The following is a 23,464-nucleotide window of genomic DNA, read 5'->3' as shown; positions in this document are numbered from 1 at the left end:
AAATTATATATTATTTTAATAATAAATATATTATTAATTTATTATCTTATTTTAAAAATTTACTAATTTTAAATATATTTATATACAAAATTTGTCGTTCACCTCCATTTCCTTCAAAAACCTCTGTCGCACAGGGCCCTAAAAGTTATTTTCTTTAAACTTTGGGACACATTTTTAACTTCAACTTTAGTGGCTTCTGAAAACTCAACTTATTAAAAAAAAAAAATATTGGATAGTTAGTGGCGAACGAATCTTTTTGTGAAAATAGAAAAGGAAAAGTATGTTAGCAAGTTCATTGCATTTGCACGCTGTTCCCCGAGTCTCCATTGCGTCAAGTGACAAACCCAAGCGTTAGATTTCTTTCAGGAATTGAACCCTAAAACGCAGAATATCATTTGGAAAGTGAAGAAGCTATGATATCTGAGTCCAAGGAAGTTGCAGCCACCAGCGACACACTCCAGTCCATATGCTACAAGCGCGGTTCCCTTCAGCTTCTTGATCAGGTCTTCATATTCCCCTTCACTTAATAGTGCTATTTCTTATTTCCTTTGCAAAACAAGACAATGATTTTAACTTTAACACACCCTTTTGAAGCCCAACTTAATGATAGGAACGTTACCGTTCTGTTACTGAGAACCGGCAATTCAGTTTGCTTACTTGTTGTGCAGAGAAAACTCCCTCTACAAACAGTTCACTTGGACATTCGGGATTCAACCGATGGCTGGTAAGATATTGTGTTTGTTAGTTTAATTAAAAGGGACAGACTTGTTTGTACAGTGTCTTATGCTTTGTTTGAGGATTCTGCATATGCAAATTACGATGAGTATTAATGTGATTTTTGCATTTATAGGTTTCTGGGCATGAATGGATAAATAGTTTAATTAGGCAAATGCTAAGAATATTTGGAAGAGCTTGTAAAAATAGCCTATAATTGTCATAAGTTCCTTTTAGCTTATTTCAATGAGTTTAACCAATGTCCTAAGAACATGAACTCTTATAATTGTCATAAGAGTTTATGAAAATATCCTGTGGTCCAGTTTGGGTAAACTTTTCAAAAAGTCTTTAGAGGAGAAAAAATCAGTATATAAAATGAATGAAACTTCTTTTATAAATTAGAAATAATTTAACCTTCTCTAGTTTTTTTAGAAGTTCTAAGAAATTCTGTCATTTAACTTCTCTAGATTTGAAGAGATAAGTTGTTTTTAACTTATAAGAGAAGTTTTATTAATTTTTTATACTAACTTTTTTTTTTCTATAAGTACTTCTCTATAAATTCGCCTAAACAGGGCCTATAACTGTATAACTTATCAAAATAAGCTCTTTTTAACTTATTGTAAGATGTTTTATGGTCAAAATTATGACATAAGCCCTCATAAAAAAACCTTATTGAATGAATGCTTAATTAAATTGTGTTCTCAAACACTCCCTAAGTGTTTATCCAGTAAGTGATTATAGACTATTATGTTTGAGTAAATAGCTTAATTAAGTGTTTATTTGCTAAAACTTTTATTACATGAGAATATGAGATTTGATTATGAAACTTATTCATATAAACTAAAAAATGCTTATGTTGACTAGCTTCACCAAAATGCTTATTGAAATAAGTTAAAAAGAGCTTTTAAAGTTATAAACTATTTCCATAAGTCTAAATAAGCTCCTCATAAATTCTTCCTAACGCATCTTAATTTAATAAACTTATTTTGATAAGCTTCATTATGAACTTAATGAAATCAGCTAAAAAAATACTTATAAGAGAGTAAGTTTAGCGAAATACCTGTTTAAATGCTTATATAGTTATATGTTGAGTTCAAATAAGTTTCATAAAAGTTCTTTCAAATGCTCCCTTAGTCAACCTGATTTTCTGCTGCTGCCTTGTATTACATTAGATGATTTCTTAAGTGGTCAATTTTCATGTTGCCATAGAACTTGGATTATGATCTTAATATTTTAAGTCTGTAGATTCCAATATTTTAATGATAATAACCTTCTCAGGAATGCAATACGGGATATGGTGGTCCGGGGAGCACCTGCTATTGCAATTGCAGCAGCACTCTCTTTGGCTGTGGAGGTGTTCAATTTAGATGATTTTAATGGATCAGCTGGTGATGCTGTTTCCTTCATCCAGAAGAAATTAGAATATCTTGTTTCAAGGTATTTCAATTCTCTGCATTACTAGATCGCAATCCACTTATTTTGGTTAGTTTGACTTTAAGCATGCCATTGCCTAGTAAATAGCATTTGGCATATTGAAGTGCCTTCTTAAGCAATTGATGTTGCTGCTGTGAAGTTCCTTTCAACCATGAGTTTTAGCTGATTCCTTTCTTTCTGCTGCAGTCGGCCAACTGCAGTGAACCTATCAGATGCTGTAACAAAACTCAAAGAAGTCATATCTAACGCTGCTGTTACCACTTCAGCAGCCAAGAGTATTTTCCAGGTATTGCACAAATTTATAGTGAAGGAATTCTTGTTGGTAAAGGAAGTTACATTTTTTTGCCCTTTTCACTCTTATTTTGGGTTTGGCCATTTGAACCTGAATCTACGGGATTACTTCACAGGCTTATGTAGAAGCTGCCGAAGTTATGCTTGAGGACGATGTTGCCTCAAATAGAGCAATTGGTTCTTATGGAGCTAGTTATATTCAACAACAAACAGAGAGACAGAAGCTTTCTGTTTTGACTCATTGCAATACTGGAAGGTGCATGATACAGTACCATATCTTATTATTATAGCATAAAGTATAAACATAATATCTGTTGCATTTCATTTGTTTGACAAATGAAGTGAGAAAGTGTTTGAACTCACTTGTAATTAACTGTCGTTGATTTGTTACTCAGTCTGGCCACAGCTGGATATGGTACTGCTTTGGGTGTGATACGTGCACTTCACAGTGGAGGAGTTTTAGAAAGGGCTTATTGCACAGAAACACGCCCTTTCAATCAAGTAATTGCATTTTTTCTCAAGTATATTCAAAATGTAGTTCAACAGTGTTCTTTTTAGAGAAGATGCATCCTTTATGTTAGCTTCAAATAGGATGATCTGTATAAGTTGTTTTATTGGCTACTTGTGTTAATAGCATGACTTGAAAACAGAACTGAACCATAATGATGTGTTTACTTTTTGGTTTATAGTCCATCTTCAAAGTTTCAATACTTAGCATAGATCTCTGAACAAGACAATAGCACCAAATTATAGATATTCCACATTTTGCATCTCGGTGATAGTTGTAGTTTATCTTGTTATTATATTTCTGCTTAAGTTGTCTTCCTAGTCGTTCATTTAAAATGAAAAGGAGAGAAAACAAAATCATGGAGCCCCTTAAACTAAATTTCCATTAACAGAGTCAGAAAATTGCTGGTGATATCCATGCTGATTGCTGCTCCGTTTTATTTTATTTTATTTTTGGAGTGGAGTGATGGATTGATGACATGATGGAATTTGTTCACTTAAGTCTGAGTACTTTTTAGAACATATTTCTAACCTTTATTAATGTAGCAATCTAGGCCTCTTCCTGCATCTGTGTTAAGAATAATATTTCCATTTATCACATCCTATGAAATCAAAGTTAAAATGATTTGAAGTTTGTGCTTAGTACTAATCATAGTGCTTAATTGCAGGGATCTAGACTTACTGCCTTTGAGCTGGTGCATGAGAAAATACCAGGAACTCTTATAGCAGATTCTGCTGCAGCTGCATTAATGAAAGAGGGCCGTGTGGATGTTGTTGTTGTTGGGGCAGATCGCATTGCATCAAATGGTACATCAAGTTAAAACAAAAATAATAATTTGCTTTTTTTTTTTTTTTTTTTGTAAAGCGTGAAAGCTATCATCAGATTCATCTTTCTTTCAATGACATTGCAGGTGACACAGCCAACAAAATTGGAACCTACAGTGTTGCCTTGTGTGCGAAGTTTCATAATGTACCCTTTTATGTTGCTGCCCCCCTGACTTCCATTGATCTATCACTTTCTTCTGGACAAGAAATTGTCATTGAGGAGAGATCTCCCAAGGAATTGTTGAACACGCACGGAGGACTTGGAGAGCAGATCGCTGCCTCAGGAATTTCCGTATGGAACCCAGCATTTGATGTTACACCTGCTAATCTTATAGCTGGGATCATCACTGAGAAGGTCTTTCTTACCCGTTCCCTCTCTTCACTTGAATCATTTGTATGGGTTTCGGTTGCATTTTGTTCTCTGACCATTTTAGTTCTTCGAGCAGGGTGTCATTACCAAGACATCTGCTGGTGATGCTTTTGACATTAAAGCTTTCATACAGAAAACAAGTTGAGGGCTGAACCGCTGATATTTTCAGTGCCAATGACCCATGGTGGTGGAGTGAGATTTTTCTCACACGTTACAATGTTGTAGATTTGGAAAGTATTTGCGTTAGAGAAGTGTTGTGGCAGGAGGACCAGCTTGTTCAAAATAAGTTTCCCAGAAAAAATATGCGGAGCCTAGTTAATAAGCAAGTCAATAAGAAATTGGTGGCAACCATTGCTTGTGTGGTTAAATTGGATTGGTATGGATTCTTTGAGAGCCTCTTTGGGACTCAAGTTAGATAAAGACTTGACAGTATAAGGCCTCGTTGTATAACATGATAAAACTTTAATATTATGCAGTGTTTGGTATGACATCAGATAGGTTAATATTGCATGAGATAATATTATATGTATAGTGATCCTTTGTATAACATTAGATAAGATAAAAATTAACCCTTTTTACAAAATTATCTTTTACTTAAAAATATAATATAGTCATAAATTTCTTATGCTATACTAACTTTTGGTGAAATAGTTCTGAAAGTTGAAAAAACTCACAATAACATTTACATTCAGTATAGACAGATTTAAAGAATTCTTGTAAGAATTTAACCAACTAGTTAGCGACAATCTTGGGGGCTCTTGCAAATCTTAATTCTTTAATAGCTTTTACTCTTTTGAAAGTCATATGCAACAATATTTTTACTATCATTTTTTGTGTAAATTTTTGAAAATATAATAAAATAAAATTTTAACTCTTAATGAAAAAAAATTCAAACCAAATAACTTTCATATAGCTAAAATCATGTTTTAAAAGTAGGTATCAAAGAAATCTTTACCTAGAACATAAGATATTTTTTGAGTGATTAGAACTTATCGATATTTTAAAATGGTAAGAAGATGTTAATAAATTTCAATTAAAAAGTTATTCTTGTTTCATTTAAAAAGTGTATTGATGCAGCATCACTCTTTCAAACGTATGCACCTTGAAGAAGAGGTAACTGCAGCATCCTAACACTCCTTAAGTTCTGAGCGTATGGTCTTAATAACTTCACACTCCTAGTTTTCATCCAATCCGACTTTGACCTTGTTCACTAATGCTTTGTGGTAAAAAGAAGATGAGAGGGAAAAAAAATGCATTGAAAAGATTTAATTTATTTATTTATTCAGTATAGTTGTTTGGATAAATAGAAAAATTAGAAAAATTATTTTGACTAATTGAATATAATAGAAAAGTGAAAGAAAAAAATACTGAATACTGAAACCATGTTTGATTTCTGTTTTAAAATTAATTTTTTATTTTTAAAATAAAATATAATACAATTGTATTATTGTATTATATTTTATTTTTAAAAACAAAGAAGCTGTTTTTAAAACAGAAATCAATCATTTTCTAAATACTCTTATTTTTTTTTTCTCTGTAATATTGAATGATAGGATGACTACACTAAAAAACTCTCTATGTAAGATATATATAAGTATAGGAGAAATTTTTAAGTGTTTCAGAATTATGTGGTCTTGGTCACTTATATTGCACCACGTATTTAATATTTTGTTAACGTACACATGTATTCTTTGATTGGATCGGAACCCTGCAATAATTTTTTTATAAACATAGACTTATTTTAATTATTCCATAATAAAAGAGTAACATGTGACTAAATTTGACAAACTCAAGGAATAAAACGGATAAATAATAAAATGCATAATACATTTTTTCTTTTAGAGATCAATTGTAAAATTTCCTCCATGAAAGCAATATATATATGTCCCACAATAAATTATTCTCATTTATTCTTTCCTCGTGTAAAGCCAAATCAAAAAATAGTTTTTTAATCAATTCATTTTCTATTTATTCATAATCCCTTCTTTCTTTTCAACCAATCCAAACAATACATAAAAAGGCATCACATGCTTCTATGATTATCCCCACTATCCATAACTAATACTTCTTCATCGCTAATTGCCTAAACTCTTTAATTGGGTTGAGAATATTTGAAACTTGACAAATCATTTAGCTTATATTTTATAATATTCTTTACAACTAAAAATAAAAAATTAAAAACTTAGAGTAAGTTTGTTTATATTTTTAAATAGTTAACAAACATGCTTTTAAATTCATCAACTCACACATTAGGACTTTTAGAATATACAATAATTAAGATACTTATTTTATGTTAGAATTACTTCATAACTTCATTTACATATTAAACTTGTGACTCATTTATATTTTAGTCATGTAATTCCTTTCATATATTATTACTCTATTAAAATACATATTAATTTAGACATTATAGTACTTTTCTAAGTTTTCATACTTTCACTTCATCGTTAAATTAGCACTTTCACTCTATCCTTTACCTAAAATAGATCTAATAAGTCTTTAAGTTGATGAAAGGCTCAGATAGATCAATTGATGTGGTATTGTACAAGAGACACATGCCAAAACATTTGTGACTAATTCTAAGAATGGGTAGACTTTAATTTCACAGAATAACTCTTTACTAACAACAAACTTTTTATCCATGCACTGCAATTTTGTTTAAACAGTTAACTACAAAACAAGTTTCGAGTTTTTCTCTCATGTTTTTGTTTAGAAATTAATTTTTACACCATCCTTTTTATTAGTTATATATAATTTATTATTTTCAGAATTTAGTTTTTGAAATAATGTTTAGTATAGTTTAAAAATAAAAATTTATTTTTTGAGAGTAATACAAAAAAGAGTGACACCTTCTCGCGCAGTGGAAGCATCTATAATAGGCCAACCCAATTTATGGAGATGCAGTTTCAGTTTGTCCCAATTGGAAGAACTCTCCGGGAAGAAGAAAAACCCACTAACGGCACCGCTCGCGAAACCCTTCGATCAAAGGTCCCCACTTTGCATTTTTTTTGGATGCACGTTCAAGTCATTTTATTCTCAAATTGTTTCGGTCATTGAGCTACCTTTGTTTTTGCAGGTTGGAATCGAAATGCAGAAGAAGTTGCCATTGCTACTGAACGACGCCAATGCGGACAAAACGAAGAAAAAGGTATTGAGTAGCAAGGAAGCGTTGGTGAAGCTTCTAAGGTGGCATTTTGGTTACCCTGATTTTAGGGGCATGCAATTGGACGCTATTCAGGCCGTGCTCTCAGGTCCTTTCACCTTTTTCTTTCTATAAGCATAGCAAATTGGATTTTTTTTATCATTTTCCTTCTTGTATGGTAGTAATTGGTGCCTTCAGAGAAATGTTGGTAGTAAATTTTCAACTAGTATTCTTTGCAATAGGGAAAGAGGAGTGACAATTTATTTGAAGAATGGCAGTTTAAGTTGGAATTTTGCATTGATTTTGACCTCTTTTTGTTGGTTTGTTTTGTTTTTGGTTGCAGGGAAAGATTGTTTTTGCCTTATGCCAACTGGAGGAGGCAAGTCGATGTGTTATCAGATTCCTGCATTGGCAAAAACAGGAATTGTGCTTGTTGTTTGTCCTTTAATAGGTGAATCGTGTTCTTCTTTTGTAGAGTTTGTGTCTTCCGCCGAGCTTAATGCTGCTTGATAAGTCTCTTGGTTTTGCATGTTAGGACATAGCTGTGATTACTGACTTTTGTTCTGCTGACAGCCTTAATGGTAGGCATCCTTTGAATTTTGTTGAATTAGTTGCTTTTTCAGACTTGTTGAGTTTCTGAGTTAAGAGTTTGTTTTGGCTCATTTTTAATTTCTCTTAAGTTAGGAAAATCAAGTAATGGCATTAAAGGAGAGAGGAATTGCTGCAGAATTTCTCTCCTCAACAAAAACGACAGATGCAAAAGTAAAGGTGAATTGCTAGGACTCACAAGGCACCACCCTTATCTCTGTGCCAAGGCTCACCCTCTTTATTGCAAATACTTTATCTATGTATATCAACGTGAAGTAGAAGTTTAGCTAATATAATAATTATGGTAATCTCTCAATACTATTTTCTTAAATCTTGGGGTTTATATTTGAGGTAGTTTGGTTTTATATGGATTTAAACGGATAATGTGTCTCGAAAATTCAAGCTTCTCAATGATACCACTAAAATTCCTGGATTTCTTATCCCTGAATCCTGATTTTATTGGTTATAATTTTTTTCCTTTGTTTTGTTTGGGAGAAGGGAAAGGATACATGCCAAATTCTTATGTATGTGTAGTGTAACTGTAATTTAACAAATTCCTCAGTTGTTCCCTAGTATTATTAATTAAGGAGTGTGTTTTCTCATTATGTTTTAAGATTCATGAGGACCTTGATTCTGGAAAACCATCTACAAGGCTGCTATATGTGACTCCAGAGTTGATAGCAACACCAGGTTTTATGTCAAAGCTGAAAAAGATTTATACCAGGGGTTTGCTAAGTCTCATTGCCATAGATGAGGTGTGAACTGGAAAGACCATCTCAAATTTCTGTTTTTGCTGGTATTTTCTTGGTTATTTTATTTCTGAAAAATTTTCAGGCGCATTGCATCTCAAGTTGGGGTCATGATTTCAGGTTTGTCCTACATCCTGCATCTAGCCAATTGGAGTTTGTCATGCTGTAATTTGTTCATGGTTATATTATAGGATCTGTATGTTTCTGTTAGGGCAATGATATTATTATATGGTTAATATATCCCTAGTGCCATGCCTAATTAGATTCAATCCTCTCTTTGTTACTGCTAACATGTATATATGCTTATTTTTATATTTACTTTTTATCCTATTCGTCAATGGGGACCAACTGAATTCTATTTCGTCTTTTTCTGTTATCTTTGTCCTTCTGAGTTTTCAGTATCTGAGAGTTTAATTTGCTTCTTGCGTGCATTTTACTTTCCCTTATATACACGTGGGTTAGAGTTTATTGTCATGATACCGAATTGTATTTTCCTTATTTATTTGGGAACAGACCTAGTTACCGTAAGCTTTCATCTTTGAGGAGCCACCTACCAGATGTACCAATATTAGCTCTGACTGCCACAGCTGTGCCTAAGTGAGTCTTCTTAATTTTCTTTCTTTGATAAAATTAGTTTTTTTTTTATTTTTAAATTTATTGTGTACATTAATGTGCAATGATCATTGCTTTCATATTCAAGCCTATGCTTTTGCAACTGTATCTATGTTTTCTGGAACAACAATTTGCCAATTGTTGTGGAGTTCTGCAATTGTTATTCTCTGGTAGGCAGATGATGATGATGATGCAACTGTATCATGAGAGGATTTGTTATTATGGAATTATTATATGGGCTTAGGGCTTAAATATATTCATATGCGAAGAACATGGTATGCTTACCATAATGATCATTGCACATTCCATGTAATTTCTTGGTGCAGGCATTCTCTTTCATTTTGATATCTATTTTTTATGTGTTGAAGGGAGGGTAATGAGGATCACATTGTGGCATTGATTCCTTGGTTATATGTTTTCTTCAGGGTCCAGAAGGATGTAGTTGAATCCTTGCAGATGCAAAATCCATTAATACTTAAGTCTTCTTTTAATCGTCCTAATATATATTATGAAGGTCAGTCCTGCTCTACCGTGTTATTTGCAGCCATGAATCAATTCAACTTTTAGTTTCACCATACTTGTATGTCATAAATTGCATCTTAGTAACGGTGAAACTTCACTGTCCTGTTTCACTTGTAATGTGACACACATCAATAATAAATCAAGACTTGTACTACATATATGTTTGTGCCTGCTGCAGTATGTTTGATCAAGATACAATGACAGAGGAAAGAAGAAAGCAAAAGAATTGCATGAAAATAGATAGGATGAAAATATTAACATCTTTGAGAAATACTTGCAATTCCAAACCAGTAAATTTAATTTAAGCATTCAAGTTATGGCATGAGTTTTATTGGTGAATTCCTCTGGATGTTGATTTTGCATGAGATACAGCTACTTATGAATTCAAACAATTCTGACTTGATTTCTTATGATGCAGTTAGATACAAAGATCTATTGGATAATGCTTATGCTGATTTATCTAATACACTCAAATCTATGGGAGAAATCTGTGCAATAGTTTACTGCCTTGAGCGATCGATGTGTGATGACTTGTCAACTCATCTATCCCAGAGTGGCATTTCATGTGCTGGTAATACATAATTTTGTTGCTTTTGCAAATTGATTGACTATAACTATCAGTTGATACAATATTCATATATTGTTTTGGGTCTTTTCAGCTTATCATGCAGGACTGAATAATAAAATGCGAACTTCTGTGTTAGATGATTGGATTTCTTCCAAGATAAAAGTTGTTGTTGCCACTGTTGCTTTTGGGTTTGTTTTCCACATTTCCCTTTTCATGATTGTATTAAGTTGCATGCAATTACTTCTTTTGAAGCATGCGATTATATATTGGGAGGGGATAGGTTTTTGGCCCCTGTTCACAGTAGTGGAGTGAGCATAATTGCACAAATATATCACAGGTTTCAGTAAATTTACAACTTTGTCTAATTTTAGTAATGATGCTAAGAATCTTTTTTTTATGAGATTTGTGACATTTATTTCTTTGCTTCCTATACTCTTCTGCATGGAGCTGTTTTGTTGCATATAGTTACTGAACCTTTGGCCTCCATTCAGAATGGTAAGTGGTGATTTACTATTAGTTTGATTCAAACTTCTATTTGAGGTTCTAATATTGTAATTTTTATTACACTCGTGATTTGCTAGTAATAAATAGTTAAGATTAAATTTATCAGGGCATTGATAGAAAGGATGTCAGAATTGTGTGCCACTTCAATATTCCCAAGTCAATGGAAGCATTCTATCAGGAGTCAGGCAGAGCAGGACGTGATCAATTGCCATCTACTAGTCTGTTGTACTATGGGATAGATGATCGCAAAAGAATGGTTGGCTTACTTGATACTTTGATCTTGTTTTTCTTATTAGATTTGCATACTCAAATTGTTATGTGTGTCAGGAATTTATATTAAGCAACTCAGGGAGCAAGAAGTTACAACCATCTAATTCACAAGAGTCGTTCAGAAAGTCCCTGATTGCTTTCAATCAGGTGACATTTAAATCCCAGCATTTTTTTTAAACACAGTATCTATGCACTATACCATTATGTATTTATGTAATGAAATCTATAATTAAAATATGTAGATGGTTGAATATTGTGAAGGATCTGGATGTCGTAGAAAAAGAATTCTTGAGAGTTTTGGGGAGCAGGTAATGAAATATGCAGGTAATATGTGGCATGCTTCATTTTGACACTATATTTAACTGTCTTTTTTCAAATCAGGTAACGACATCACTATGTGGAAAAACATGTGATGCCTGCAGCCATCCAAACTTAATTGCCAGATATTTGGAGGATCTCACAACTGCTTGTGCACTACACCAGAAAAATGGTTCTTCTCGAGTTTTTATCACCAGGTGCTAATTATGTGTAAAAGACCCTCTTATGCATTAGGAATTAAACTTAAAAGTTGATTAACGAAAACAAATGGGTATATACGAGTTGCTAATTTTGTGTTATAACAAATCATAAAATGGGTAGGTGTCATAGGCAGACTATGATTAATTTTAGTGTAATTCACATAAAGATATCAGATATAGCTAGTGCCTATAAAGATGGAATGGGATGGGACTTTAAGACAGCCTTTGGCTCATGGTCATGCCATTAGGCATGTGGTTTTGTAGGACCTACCATGTGATTTTCCCCTTATTTGTAGGCCTAAAACTAAAAGGATAAGAAAACTAAGACAATGAAACCCAAAATATTTTAGTAGTTTCCGGCAACATAAGGATTGTTAGATCTGACTTCTTAGTAATACTATATGATTATTCCTTGTGCATCTTATAATTCGTTTGTGGTGATTTCCTTGTACTATATTAATTAATCCTAGTAGGTGGTGCCTAGTTTCTGATTTATTCACAACTTTCAATTTTCAGATCCACTGATGCAATTGATGGAGAACGGTTATCTGAATTCTGGAATCGGGATGAGGAAGCAAGTGGATCAGAGGAAGATATATCTGACTCAGATGGTGGTACCAAATTTGTTTCAGTTGCCTGTTTTTAAGACTTGGGGTGAAGGATTGATTATTACTCTATTCATTCATGTGGATGAATTTTCCTTGGCAGATGGTAATGAGGTTGTCAACAACCTAGCCCAGTCAAAGCTTCAATCCAGATTGGGGGTAAATGAAAAGCTTGCTTTGTTACAGCAGGCGGAAGAAAACTTCTATCGAAATAAGAACACAGAAAGACAGGTATATCTTTAATGGATTATACATTTATACCCATACTGTTAGTTCGAAAAAATATATTTACCATTTCCCCTTATCCCTCATTCTATTTTCCATGGTTTGAACCTTTGGGTGGTACCAGAACAGAAATTGTTAAGCAATCTGTGGGAAAGGCAGAACAGTTCTTTTACATTGATCCATTCTCTGCTTATATATATTCTTAGTTCAATGCACTTAAGATCAATCCAACAGAAATTGTTACCCACTCCCGCTTTTGTGTCTGCATACCCACTTATCTGAATTTATTTACAGAGCAATAAAGTTGACAGAAATGCTATTTCTGATACAATGAGAGGATCAAGCAGACAAAGGTTACAAAATGCTCTAATAAAGGCTCAGCAACGGCTTGACAACTTCAAGTACGCTTAGCATCCTTCTTGCTTGTTTATACTTTATACCAACTGAAAAATGAGTTCTTTCTTCTATCACCCCTCTCATCCTTCCACAACAGAAAATCAACCACTCAGTCTCTCAACATGTTTTTTCCTATATAATAAGTGTGCAACTTATTTAACATGCAATAGCACCTTGTTCAAAGATCACATAATAATTGTGGCATAGGCAAATTATTTTATCACAAGAAATAAATCTCTCGACATATTATAATGATGGTGATGATGATAAATACCACATCTAAATTATATCACAGCTAAAGCAGTTCTATAGTTCCAATTTCTTGTTTATTAGCTTGTGTTCAGTATACCTTCCCTACCCCTGAACTAAAAGCAGCAATGACAGTTGGGATGGGGGCTATTTCCTTATTTCTTCTTTTAAAACATTTATTTAGGGTTGAACCAGAAACATCAGCATCTTTTCTTGAAGATGAATGCTACAAGAAATATGGCAAGGTTGGTAAATCATTCTATTACTCACAAGTGGCAAGTACTGTAAGGTGGGTGGCAACTGCAAGTTCTATTGATCTGAAGAACCGACTTTGTGCAATTAATGCCTCCACCTCAACGAATGTCTTGTCTGAAGCTGAAGAGCCCCTCACACCGCCACCTGCTTTAGATCCTTGCGCAAAAGAAGATACTAGCAATGAACTCTCACGCAATGCTAGATCAGAAACTTCCCCGTGTGTTGTGCCTATGGAAAGTTCTTTTAATACCAAGTTGCCACAAATACCATCCTTCTCTGAATTTGTAAATAGTAGGAAAACCGAAGGGGGCCAATTAGATGACACAAAAAAGCATTCATCAAGCGTCGAAAAGAGGATGAGGATACAGTAGATTGACTCTTGTAGCTACTATTAAAGAGTTTGGATTTTTGTTGCGATGTGTCAAATGCCAACTTTTGTTTTTGTCAAACAAATAGCACTGCATCTGAATCATTTTCGTCCTTTTGTTATAATAATAGTGTGCAAAATGTCCATTTGAGCTTTCAAAACCCGTTGATGCAGTGTTTTTGCTGGAGCAAAGTCTTGAATAGGTGATAAGCCTTAAGGATACAGTCCTGCATCAGCAGTTAAATGCTAATTTGCTTCTCAAGAGCGAAATCATGTTCAAGTCTTGCGTTTTAGTTTTACAAAAGCTACTTTTTGAAGTTAATGAGATAAATCACTCAATGTAAATATGCTAATGTCCGTTTGTTGTAATTTTATGACTATGCTCTGCATTTACTTATTATTATTCATACGCTGATTAAGGACCACATGTCACCTGCAGTTTAGAATCTTTGTGATTTTATAAACAGACCAAAAAGAGGTTGATATACCTAGTCCGCCATTTTAAATTTACGAAGAAATTTTATTTTAATACCTATTTGTAAAATAACACTGCACTTTCTTTTCTTGCTGGACATCTATTTGTTTTTATTTTTGACTAACTGATAACATTATGAAATATTTTTTTTACTTCTTTTGGTCCTTATAAAATTTGCTGAGCTTGTATTTTGTACTTTGAAAAAAATTTATTAGGATTTATTCTCTAATAAAGTTGTAATATACTCAAATATTACTACTTAAAACAATCTACATTACTTTCTTCTTGTTTTAAGAGGTTATGTTTTCAGTTAACTGATCACAAGAGGTCCAATGAATATGATGAGTTGGGGGCCTATCACATCGAACACAGGTGGTTTGAACTTTATCAAAACATTACACTAAATTTGTTGTTAGAAGAAACCGATCCCAACTTTAACAGCTTTAGGAAAAATAACATCTATGATTGGAACATAAATGGCTAACCAGAATATCACATAATAAACACTATTCAACGTATAACAGTGGTTGCTACTGCACAACACACAAAACATAATTACATAAAAGAAGTCACAGTCAATATTTTAGTAGCAAAGATTTTCGACCAATTAAAAGGATGGGTGGTGATTTATTTTATAGATAAAGGAAAGTCAGAGTTTTTATTGCCGTAAAAGCTGATCTTGATGGAGACCCTATAACTAGCAACGAGGAAACTATCCTTGATGCTACTATATATAGTAGTCTTTATAATAGCCAACTTTTCATAGGCCATCTGTATTTATGAAAAAATAGTTCAATAGAACTACTATCCAAAAGAGATACATTCTTTACCAAAGTATATACAAAAGAACATTTGTGTATTATTTACTGATGTATACCAACCTATGTTTTGGAAGGGGTATTTTATCAAGCTATACCTTATAGTATATTTTTAGAAAACCATAATTATCACTTTTTAACACAATCCTTTTAAAAGTAAGTAGGCTTGCTTACAAATCATTAGTGCTCATACACACCAACTTGTTTTTTTAGCTGGTGTATGTAAAGCAAACTACACCTTTGGTGTATTTCTTTTAAAAAAATTATAGTTATAATTTGCCAACATACTTCTTTTGAAAAAATAATTGGGTGCATGATATCATATCTAACAAAAACAGTTTTCATTGTAAGATTGTGAGAATTATTTATATGAACCTTATATTTGTATATTAAATAAAATCTAATGGGCGGAATTTTATTAAAAAAATATACAAAAGACCGGAAAGAATATAACCTTATATAAAAAGACTATACGCGGTTGATGCAAAGCGAAAAAAGTTAAACTTTTGGGAAAATTATCTGATTTATGATTTATGTGGGAGCATCTTTCCAACAAATGTCAATTATTGGCTCAGAGGCATCCGGCAATTCCACTAATACTCATTTTATAAAGTTATGTCTAATCACGTTGACGTTGACCACATCACCATGTTAAGTCAATTTCTTTTTGTTAACAAAAATTGAGTGTCTGCTATTCCTACCATTTGCTATCCTCTAGTTTGATCAATCATGGCGGAAGCACTTGTGGGTGGAGCTTTTCACTCTGCTTTCATTAACGTTGTTTTGGAGAGGGTGTCTTCAGCTGAGTTTGTGAAGTTGATCCAAGGAAATAACCTTGACCAAGACTTGCTGCAAAGGTTGAATAATGCTCTGTGTGCTGCTGAAGTTCTGCTTATTGATGCTGAGCAGAAGCAAATCAATAACCCAAGTGTCAAGAACTGGCTCCATAATCTCAGGGATGCTGTCTATGTAGCTGATGACTTGTTAGATCGTGTTTTCACCCAAGCTGCAACTCAGAAGGTTAGTAACTTTCTCCCTCGCTTTCTTCATTCCCATAATAGGGAGATTGTGAATAAGATGGAAGAGGTTGTTAGAAGAATAGAGATGTTGAAAAACGCAAGTATATCCTTGATCTCAAACACATTCCCAGGGAGAACTTCTCTTGGAGGACTCCCTCTACTTCTCTCGTCAAAGGGAATATATATGGCAGGGAGATTGACCAAGATGCAATTATTCATATATTAAAAGATGATACTGATGATCAAATATCTGTGATCCCTATTGTGGGCATGGGTGGTGTTGGAAAAACCACTTTAGCCCAATGGGTGTATAACAATGAGAACGTGATGAAGGAGTTTGATTTGAAAGCATGGGTTTGTGTTTCTGAAGAATTTGATATTGTTAAGACTACAAAGACTATAATAGAGTCACTTACCTCTGGTGTTTGTAATAAGATGGATCTAGATTTACTTCAACTTGATTTGAAGGAAAGAATAAAATTCTTTTTTGTTCTGGATGATGTTTGGAGTGATGATTATGATGGTTGGAGTAGTCTTAAAACACCTTTTCAATATGGGATTAAGGGAAGTAAAATTCTCGTGACAACTCGTAGTGAAAAGGTTGCTGCCGTTGTCCAAACTTCCCCACCTTACCATTTAAATCATTTGTCCGATGAACAGTGTTGGTCGGTGTTTGCAGATCATGCGTGTTTTCCCAAAACTAATGGGAATTTGATTCTAGAAAATATTGGTCGAGAGATTGTTAAGAAGTGCAAGGGATTACCTTTAGCAGCACAAACACTTGGAGGCCTTTTGCGAGCAAAACCCAATGTCCAGGATTGGAATGCTGTACTCACCAATGAAATGTGGGAGTTTTCTGCTAATGACAGTAAGATCATTCCAGCATTGAGAATAAGTTATTACCATCTCCCTCCACCTTTGAAAAGTTGTTTTGCTTATTGTTCTCTGTATCCCAAGGATTATAAATTTCAAAAAGATGAATTAATCTTACTGTGGATGGCAGAAGATCTTTTAGAGCAGCCAAAGAAAGGAAAGACTTTAGAAGAAGTAGGTGCTGAATATTTTGATGAATTAGCTTCCAGATTATTTTTCAAAAAGTATTATGACCCTGTTGACTACTTGTCTTACGTGATGCATGATCTGATGCATGACCTAGCAATATCTGTTGCTGGAGACTTCTATTTTAGGTCAGAGGAACTTGGGACGGTTGACAAGATTAAGATTCATACTCGTCATCTGTCATATGGAAGGTTGAGTCATCCAATCTCAAAAAAATTCAATGCTATTGATGAATTAAAATATTTGAGAACTTTTTTGCAAGTCAATTTTTCACCTCCTTCGTTCAGCTTTGAAAGTGTCATTTCGATCATACTATCGAAGTTCAATTACCTAAGAGTTTTGTCATTCAACGATTGTCGGGAACTTGATACATTGCCTGATTCAATAGGTGAATTGATCCATCTTCGTTACTTAGATCTCTCCAAGACAGGTATCAAAACATTGCCAGAATCATTGAGTAAATTGTACAATCTACAAACATTGAAGCTGATTTATTGTGTACAACTAACTGTGTTGCCAAGTGGCTTGCAAAGTCTTGCAAACTTGCGACATCTTGATATAACCGGAACTGCTTTGAAAGAGATGCCTGGGGGAATTAGCAAACTAAAACATTTGCAATTTTTAAGTAACTTCGTCGTGGGCAAACATAAGGATAATGGCATAAAGCAATTAGGAGACCTTTCAAATCTTCAGGAATCATTACTGATTAGTGACTTGGAAAATGTTACTGACAGTGACGAAGCAGCAGAGGCAAGAATAATGGACAAGACTTTCATAAAAAGTTTGTCCTTGCTGGGCTCTTGGGTTAGTGATTTGAATACAACCTCATCGCATGCTGAAAGAGAGGTATATGACAAGTTACAACCTCACAATGGCCTAGAATATCTATCCATCACGAACTACTGGGGTACGAGATTTCCAGATTGGGTTGGACATTCTTCCTACCACAGTATGACTCGTGTAAGTCTTTACTCCTGTAGGAATTGTTGTATGCTTCCTTCACTTGGACAACTATCCTCTCTCAAGACCTTGACGATTGCAAATTTTAATGGGCTTGAGACTGTTGGTGCCGAATTTTACAAGAATGATAACGGTCATTCTTTTTCAGAAACACCCTTTTTGTCCTTGGAGTATCTGTCATTTCATAATATGCCATGTTGGGAGGAGTGGTATTCGTTTAAATATGAAGCTTTTCCTAAACTTAAAGATCTTATAATAAATGATTGTCCCAAATTGAGGGGACAGTTGCCTGAGCACCTTGCTGCTTTAGAAACACTACAGATTGAAAAATGTGGTGATCTTGTTTCTTCTCTCCCTCAAGTTGGTGATAGATGGATTTCATGAACTTGGGATTACCAACAGCAACAGATATTTTGTCTGTTTAACAGTGGAACTGCATTCTGTTCATTGTCCTTGTAGCGTGTAATGTTCTTGATCATCATAATAGTTGCTTATATAAATAAATTAAGGATTTAGTGTTGACTATCAAATCCAATTGACATGGAGTCATTGAAACTAGAGTTCATCTTTGTGCTTCACCCTCACTTGAAGACTGAAGATGGTAAACAAAACTTACTACAGTCTGCAGGTGCTGTCACGTTGGAGCATTCTTCCCTCCCAACAGTCATCGCCTTCCTATTCCCTTTCCCACTGTATCCTCCCCTTTGTTTCTTTTTCTCTTCATTTTTCTTTTATATTGTAAGAGTTTGTTCATATATTTTATATAAGATATTTAATTTAATTATTTATTAAGTTTATGTTATTTTTATATGTTTTGAGATAGAAAATATATTAGTTTAATTAATATTGTTTGCATAATTTTCAGTCAATAACATACTTTTGGCTTTCCGTTTACAGTTTCTTTCATCAAGTATTTCTGTTATACGATTAGTTACGGAATAAGTTAATAATTTATAGTTTATAAATTATACTTTTTTTATTTTGAAATTTTTGTTAAATTAAAATTTTGAAATAGTTATTTGTAATTTACATTATAATTAATAGTAAATAATTGTTAAATTCTTATTTGAAATTATTAATATGTTATTTAACTTAAAATTTATCGGTAATTGTTATGCAATACTTGTTAATTTTTAGTAATTTTAATATATAATTTAAATTATACAAGTTGTTATTTAATTTTTTAAATTAATACATGTTAAATTTATAATTTAGAAAATAGTTGTTAAATTCATATTTAAAATGAGTAAATTTGTTAAATTTAATGAATAAATTAGTTCAATTTAAAATTTAGTAAATATGCCTAACTTAAATTCTATTTTGAGAAAGGAACATTTTATAGGTTGCAATCGGAAAATTGGTTTAGGAATTGATTAGAGATAAAGCAATATAATTAGTGGTACTCTAAGAATAAAAGTCAACAATTATAAAGCTTTATGAATTCTAAAACTTCATATTTGCTCTAGTTGAGAATTTTTAAGAGATTAGAACCTCTGACTTGGAAAAAAAGGTATTAATTTTAAAATCATAAGAAATAATTTAACCTTTCATTATACTTTTACGATTTGAATTAGAATGAAAATTTAGAGTACCAAAATTAAGGTTTAGTGAACTCATTTTTTAATATTTTAATATATTAATTTTTCATAATAAATGTTATATTTAATAATTGCTATTATTAAAAAAAATATTCATTATGCACTTCTATGATTCAGGTTACTATAAATTTTATGCTTGTGACATGAAAATTGATTCTTTCGTGAGTCAAATAATAAAAATTTAAAGTTGAATTTTAATACTAAAGAGAACAATATTTGACTTATCCTTCTGATTAAATTAACCCAAGCACTTGTCATGATTTTTACACATCGATAAAATACTAATTTTATAACTAACAAAAGCGAACAACAAATTTACATGACAGATAGGATTAATTCTCCTACATTGACTTAGCCTAAGCAAAAACATACTATATTATTCAATGAGGACTGAACTTCACTAGTTCATGTACTAAAAAGTGGTAATTTTCCAATAAACATGGAATTAAGACTACCTAGGTAAAGGTTGTCCTCAAACTCTAAAGCTGAAGTTACAAAATTAATCACCTTGCCATCATTATCATCAAACTCTTTGATTATGTTGCCGTTGGTTGCCACATTCACCACCATTGCTTTCTTCCTTGCACCATTGACCAAGTTTATTAGCGTTGGAAATGAAGCAACCAGGTGCTTGGATATCTTAGAGTAATGCAAAAACTCAAGTCTTTCAGAAGTCAACTGCATAAATATTAAGAAAAGCTCAAGATATAATTTTAAAAAGTATTTGAAAAAGATAAATATCTTTGATAAAGTTAGATTACTATCATATTGAGTTTAGTGAGCATGTGGTCAAGCAATAATCATTTGCTTTTTATATGGCCAAGAATTCATATCAATGTTACGTGAATCAAAGCGATCCAAAATGACCCATCAGGAGCAAGATTGATGTTATCAGGTCCACCAGGAAGGTTTTCAATTAAAATATCTGTCATGCCTTTGTTTGCTCCTTTTAGCCAGTGTCTGAGGCATCTATATCTAATAAAAAAAAAATCAAATAATTAAAAAAAAGTTTAGATGATAGAAAGTGCGTCAATATAGAATAACAATAATGCCTTTTCTATAGCTCTATATGCTCCAATATGTATCCTTTATACTCATTACTTAAATTTTGAGAAAAAATCACTTACCAGTACCTTTTATCTGTCCCTTTGATTTATTTTATTTTATGTTTTTGAAGAGATATAAATAACATTATTTCATTGTTTTGATGCTTACAAGTGACAATAGATGCATTAACTGAGAGCATAGAGAAAAGTTCAATTAAAAATTTACTTACTTCCAAGTTTCACAAACCACAAGATAATCTTCATCCTTAGAGAGTGCTACACCATTGGGAAATGTCACATTATCAAGAACAATAACGGTCTCGTTTGACGTGGGATTGTACTTGAGAAGTTGTCCATGGGGTCTTGCCTCTAGCATATCCAGAAACCATTCATGAAGATCAAATTTGTTACTAGCAACAGTGAAATATATATTCCCGTCGGATGCTTCTATCACATCATCCGCAAACCTGGTTCAATCATTATAAAAATTCATAGTGATGATCAAGTGAACCTTACTACTTAGAACAATCTATGTTGTTTTCTTTTGTAAAAAAAAAATCAAAGTTTTTTTTTTAAAAAAAAACTGGTCACAAGGGAATAATCAACCCTGTGGTAGGAACAAAAGAACGAACAAAACCCCAAGCGATCTACTAATGAATATTGTTTGTCAGGCACTCTAACCTTAATTGAGAACCATTTACTTGTGAAAGGAGAACACTGAAACCATCCTCTTCTGTAACCTTGAGCAAACCCTGCAAATCATAATCAATGTCTTTAATCTTTTACCATATATTTTACCATGGAGCCTTCTAGGATTTTAAGAAAGTTATGGTTTTGTTGAAGTTACTCCATTAAATAAATAATTCCATCTTAAGTAAACTAAGAAAATTAAATTATTTTAATTTAAATTATATGAACTTTGTATTTATTTATTTATAGACAAAATCGCCTTATTGTACTTAAGATAGGATTATTTATCATATGAGATAATTTAAACAAATCCAAAAGTTAATAGCTGAATCCTTGAGACTGAAAAGTGACTATGCTCTTCTTGCAATTCAATATCCAACACTAGAATATGCCTTTCTCGTGTAATGTGAAGACATGGTTTCGCTTTTGCAAGTGAGAGTTTATGTTACCTTAGCCGCATCGCATACAATGAGGCCACCATCTTTTGCGGTTGTGATTCCAAGCAAAGCATCACTATCTATATGCTTCCAATTCTCCCAATTTTCATTCTTACGCAATCTTTTAATCCAACCATCTCGAGTAGCTGTATAGAGAATCCCTTCTTTATCCACACAAACATCTTCTGGGTCCTTCAAAAATCCTTCTCCAATTTTAATGATATTCTGCTAAGGAACTAATTAGTATATAGCAAAAATAAGTAAACATTAATTCATTAACACCACAAGACCATTCAAGAACTATTAACACTTCACCTGTAATTTGTTGTTTTTGGTTAAAGTAGCGGGTTTTATATGAAGCACGATTGGATCTATGGGAGAGAAGTAGAAGACTTGAACTGTGAGAGCAACTAAAACTGCTAGAACCAAGCTTGAGCTCACTGTTACGCAACGTTTTCCAGTAGAGAAAGGTAGATTGATCGTATTGGAAGGTGGCATTTTGGGATGTGGAATGTGTTAATATCCAAATGTGTAAAATAATCGTATTGATCGAAGTCTATGATCATATGTTAAAGGAAAGGTGAAGAAAATTTTCCACAAGTGTACGGATAACTATGTGTGAATGTGTGGTCATAATTAAAGCTGTGCCTGTTTGTTCTGATATCTGTCAACCATAACAAATTTGGACTGTTCTGCTATATTTTGTTCACGTAGGTGGGCACAAGTAAAGCAGTGTTATTTGAACTGAAAATTACATCTTTAAAGTGACGTTCAGAATTTTGTTTTTTGAGTATAATATTGTTAGAAGAATCTTACAGATCACCGAAAGAACATTTTGATGAAGAGAGAAAGGTAAATTTTCATAAAGAAAGAAAGTGCATATTTCAAATTTGTAATGATGTGATCGTGTTGCAATCCATATCAGAATTAAATTTGGGTTTAAATTTGGGTGTGTACTTAATGTCCTGGAAAGGGTAATATACCGAAGTTACATGAACTGACTCGTAGAAATTCAGAATTAAATTGATTATTTATTTTTAGATTCAGACTTGCAATTTCACGGATCAATCTATAGGTCAAAGTCCATATACCCAGTTTAGGTAGAAAAATAGTTGAACTGCACTCTTGATAGATCTACCAAAATGCAAGTATTCTAAGTTAATTGAACAAATTAAATAATTATTTATCATTTTTTATTAAAAAAGTGAAGATAAGATTATGAAAAATAACTTCAGCTCGATTAACCTGAACCTATTCACACATATTTTTCTGACACAACAGAGAATTCAAAGCCATATAGTTATTTCTAAGAAATTTTCTACATTGATTGGCTTTAACTGTGAATTTTTGAATTTTTACCTTTTTTTATTTTTATTTTTATCACCTAAAACTCTAATTGAACTAAAAGGCTATTTTAGCCATGCTTTATTTTATTCTTATTATTCGACTCTTTTTGTCTACGTCTTGAATCATCTAACGACAAAAGTAAACCTCATTTTTTAAGTTTAGTTAAAATTCTATATAAAGGAAACACATTATCTATTTTTTTTATGATCTGTATTTTATTTTCTTATCTAATAAAAGAAAATTTTTAGGAGAAAATCGTGAAAAACACGTTGTCATGGCTTAAGTCATTTCTAAATATTGAAAA

At 32.7% G+C, this 23,464-nt stretch overlaps 3 protein-coding genes and 1 pseudogene across 5 annotated transcripts; 3 read left to right on the top strand and 1 right to left on the bottom strand.

Annotated features, from left to right (window-relative positions):
* The first annotated feature begins 233 nt into the window (after window positions 1-233).
* Window positions 234-4,625, top strand: LOC113849020 (methylthioribose-1-phosphate isomerase). The gene is made up of 9 exons (XM_027478551.1): window positions 234-503; window positions 669-724; window positions 1,993-2,151; window positions 2,335-2,434; window positions 2,556-2,695; window positions 2,835-2,940; window positions 3,615-3,753; window positions 3,858-4,126; window positions 4,218-4,625. Exons 1-9 carry the CDS (start codon window positions 414-416, stop codon window positions 4,284-4,286), a joined length of 1,128 nt encoding a protein of 375 aa, XP_027334352.1. The 5' UTR covers window positions 234-413; the 3' UTR covers window positions 4,287-4,625.
* A 2,386-nt stretch (window positions 4,626-7,011) lies between these two features.
* Window positions 7,012-14,131, top strand: LOC113872779 (ATP-dependent DNA helicase Q-like 3). 3 transcript variants are annotated; one of them, XM_027510598.1, is made up of 20 exons: window positions 7,012-7,129; window positions 7,218-7,392; window positions 7,627-7,734; window positions 7,857-7,864; window positions 7,968-8,051; window positions 8,486-8,626; window positions 8,706-8,740; window positions 9,134-9,217; window positions 9,658-9,746; window positions 10,173-10,325; window positions 10,414-10,510; window positions 10,814-10,817; window positions 10,933-11,082; window positions 11,154-11,243; window positions 11,339-11,404; window positions 11,478-11,611; window positions 12,131-12,228; window positions 12,323-12,450; window positions 12,739-12,845; window positions 13,274-14,131. In XM_027510598.1, the coding sequence occupies exons 1-20, from the start codon at window positions 7,034-7,036 to the stop codon at window positions 13,713-13,715; spliced, it is 2,289 nt and encodes a 762-aa protein (XP_027366399.1). In that variant the 5' UTR covers window positions 7,012-7,033; the 3' UTR covers window positions 13,716-14,131. The 3 variants fall into 3 exon arrangements, with proteins under 3 accessions (XP_027366399.1, XP_027366416.1, XP_027366408.1); XM_027510615.1 differs by lacking the exons at window positions 7,012-7,129; window positions 7,218-7,392 and having other exon boundaries at window positions 7,629-7,734; window positions 7,964-8,051; window positions 13,274-13,797; XM_027510607.1 differs by lacking the exons at window positions 7,012-7,129; window positions 7,218-7,392 and having other exon boundaries at window positions 7,639-7,864; window positions 7,964-8,051; window positions 13,274-13,797.
* A 1,602-nt stretch (window positions 14,132-15,733) lies between these two features.
* On the top strand, window positions 15,734-18,426 carry LOC113852332 (annotated as a pseudogene).
* Window positions 18,427-19,847: 1,421 nt separating this feature from the next.
* On the bottom strand, window positions 19,848-22,423 carry LOC113848050 (adipocyte plasma membrane-associated protein-like). Its single transcript, XM_027477416.1, has 6 exons — window positions 22,129-22,423; window positions 21,826-22,038; window positions 21,368-21,438; window positions 20,917-21,153; window positions 20,483-20,615; window positions 19,848-20,318 (listed from the first exon to the last, which is right to left on the bottom strand). The coding sequence occupies exons 1-6, from the start codon at window positions 22,309-22,311 to the stop codon at window positions 20,046-20,048; spliced, it is 1,110 nt and encodes a 369-aa protein (XP_027333217.1). The 5' UTR covers window positions 22,312-22,423; the 3' UTR covers window positions 19,848-20,045.
* Window positions 22,424-23,464: the final 1,041 nt, after the last annotated feature.

Source organism: Abrus precatorius, unplaced genomic scaffold (assembly GCF_003935025.1).
Source record: "Abrus precatorius isolate BTA unplaced genomic scaffold, Abrus_2018 Scaffold10, whole genome shotgun sequence".
NCBI classification, from domain to species: Eukaryota; Viridiplantae; Streptophyta; class Magnoliopsida; order Fabales; family Fabaceae; genus Abrus; species Abrus precatorius.
The sequence above is the reverse complement of the archived record's forward strand: the minus strand, read 5'-3'. Positions and strand labels throughout refer to the sequence as shown.

Coding starts and splice junctions, on each gene's coding strand:
- LOC113849020 (XM_027478551.1), top strand. CDS start 414: ATGATATCTGAGTCCAAGGAAGTTGCAGCCACCAGCGACACACTCCAG. Junction 2,152..2,334: donor TTAGAATATCTTGTTTCAAG/GTATTTCAATTC, acceptor TTTCTGCTGCAG/TCGGCCAACTGCAGTGAACC. Junction 2,696..2,834: donor ACTCATTGCAATACTGGAAG/GTGCATGATACA, acceptor TTTGTTACTCAG/TCTGGCCACAGCTGGATATG.
- LOC113872779 (XM_027510598.1), top strand. CDS start 7,034: ATGGAGATGCAGTTTCAGTTTGTCCCAATTGGAAGAACTCTCCGGGAA. Junction 8,052..8,485: donor CGACAGATGCAAAAGTAAAG/GTGAATTGCTAG, acceptor TTATGTTTTAAG/ATTCATGAGGACCTTGATTC. Junction 12,846..13,273: donor CAACGGCTTGACAACTTCAA/GTACGCTTAGCA, acceptor ACATTTATTTAG/GGTTGAACCAGAAACATCAG.
- LOC113848050 (XM_027477416.1), bottom strand. CDS start 22,311: ATGCCACCTTCCAATACGATCAATCTACCTTTCTCTACTGGAAAACGT. Junction 21,439..21,825: donor TTGTATGCGATGCGGCTAAG/GTAACATAAACT, acceptor TATGATTTGCAG/GGTTTGCTCAAGGTTACAGA. Junction 20,616..20,916: donor GTGGTTTGTGAAACTTGGAA/GTAAGTAAATTT, acceptor TTTTTTTATTAG/ATATAGATGCCTCAGACACT.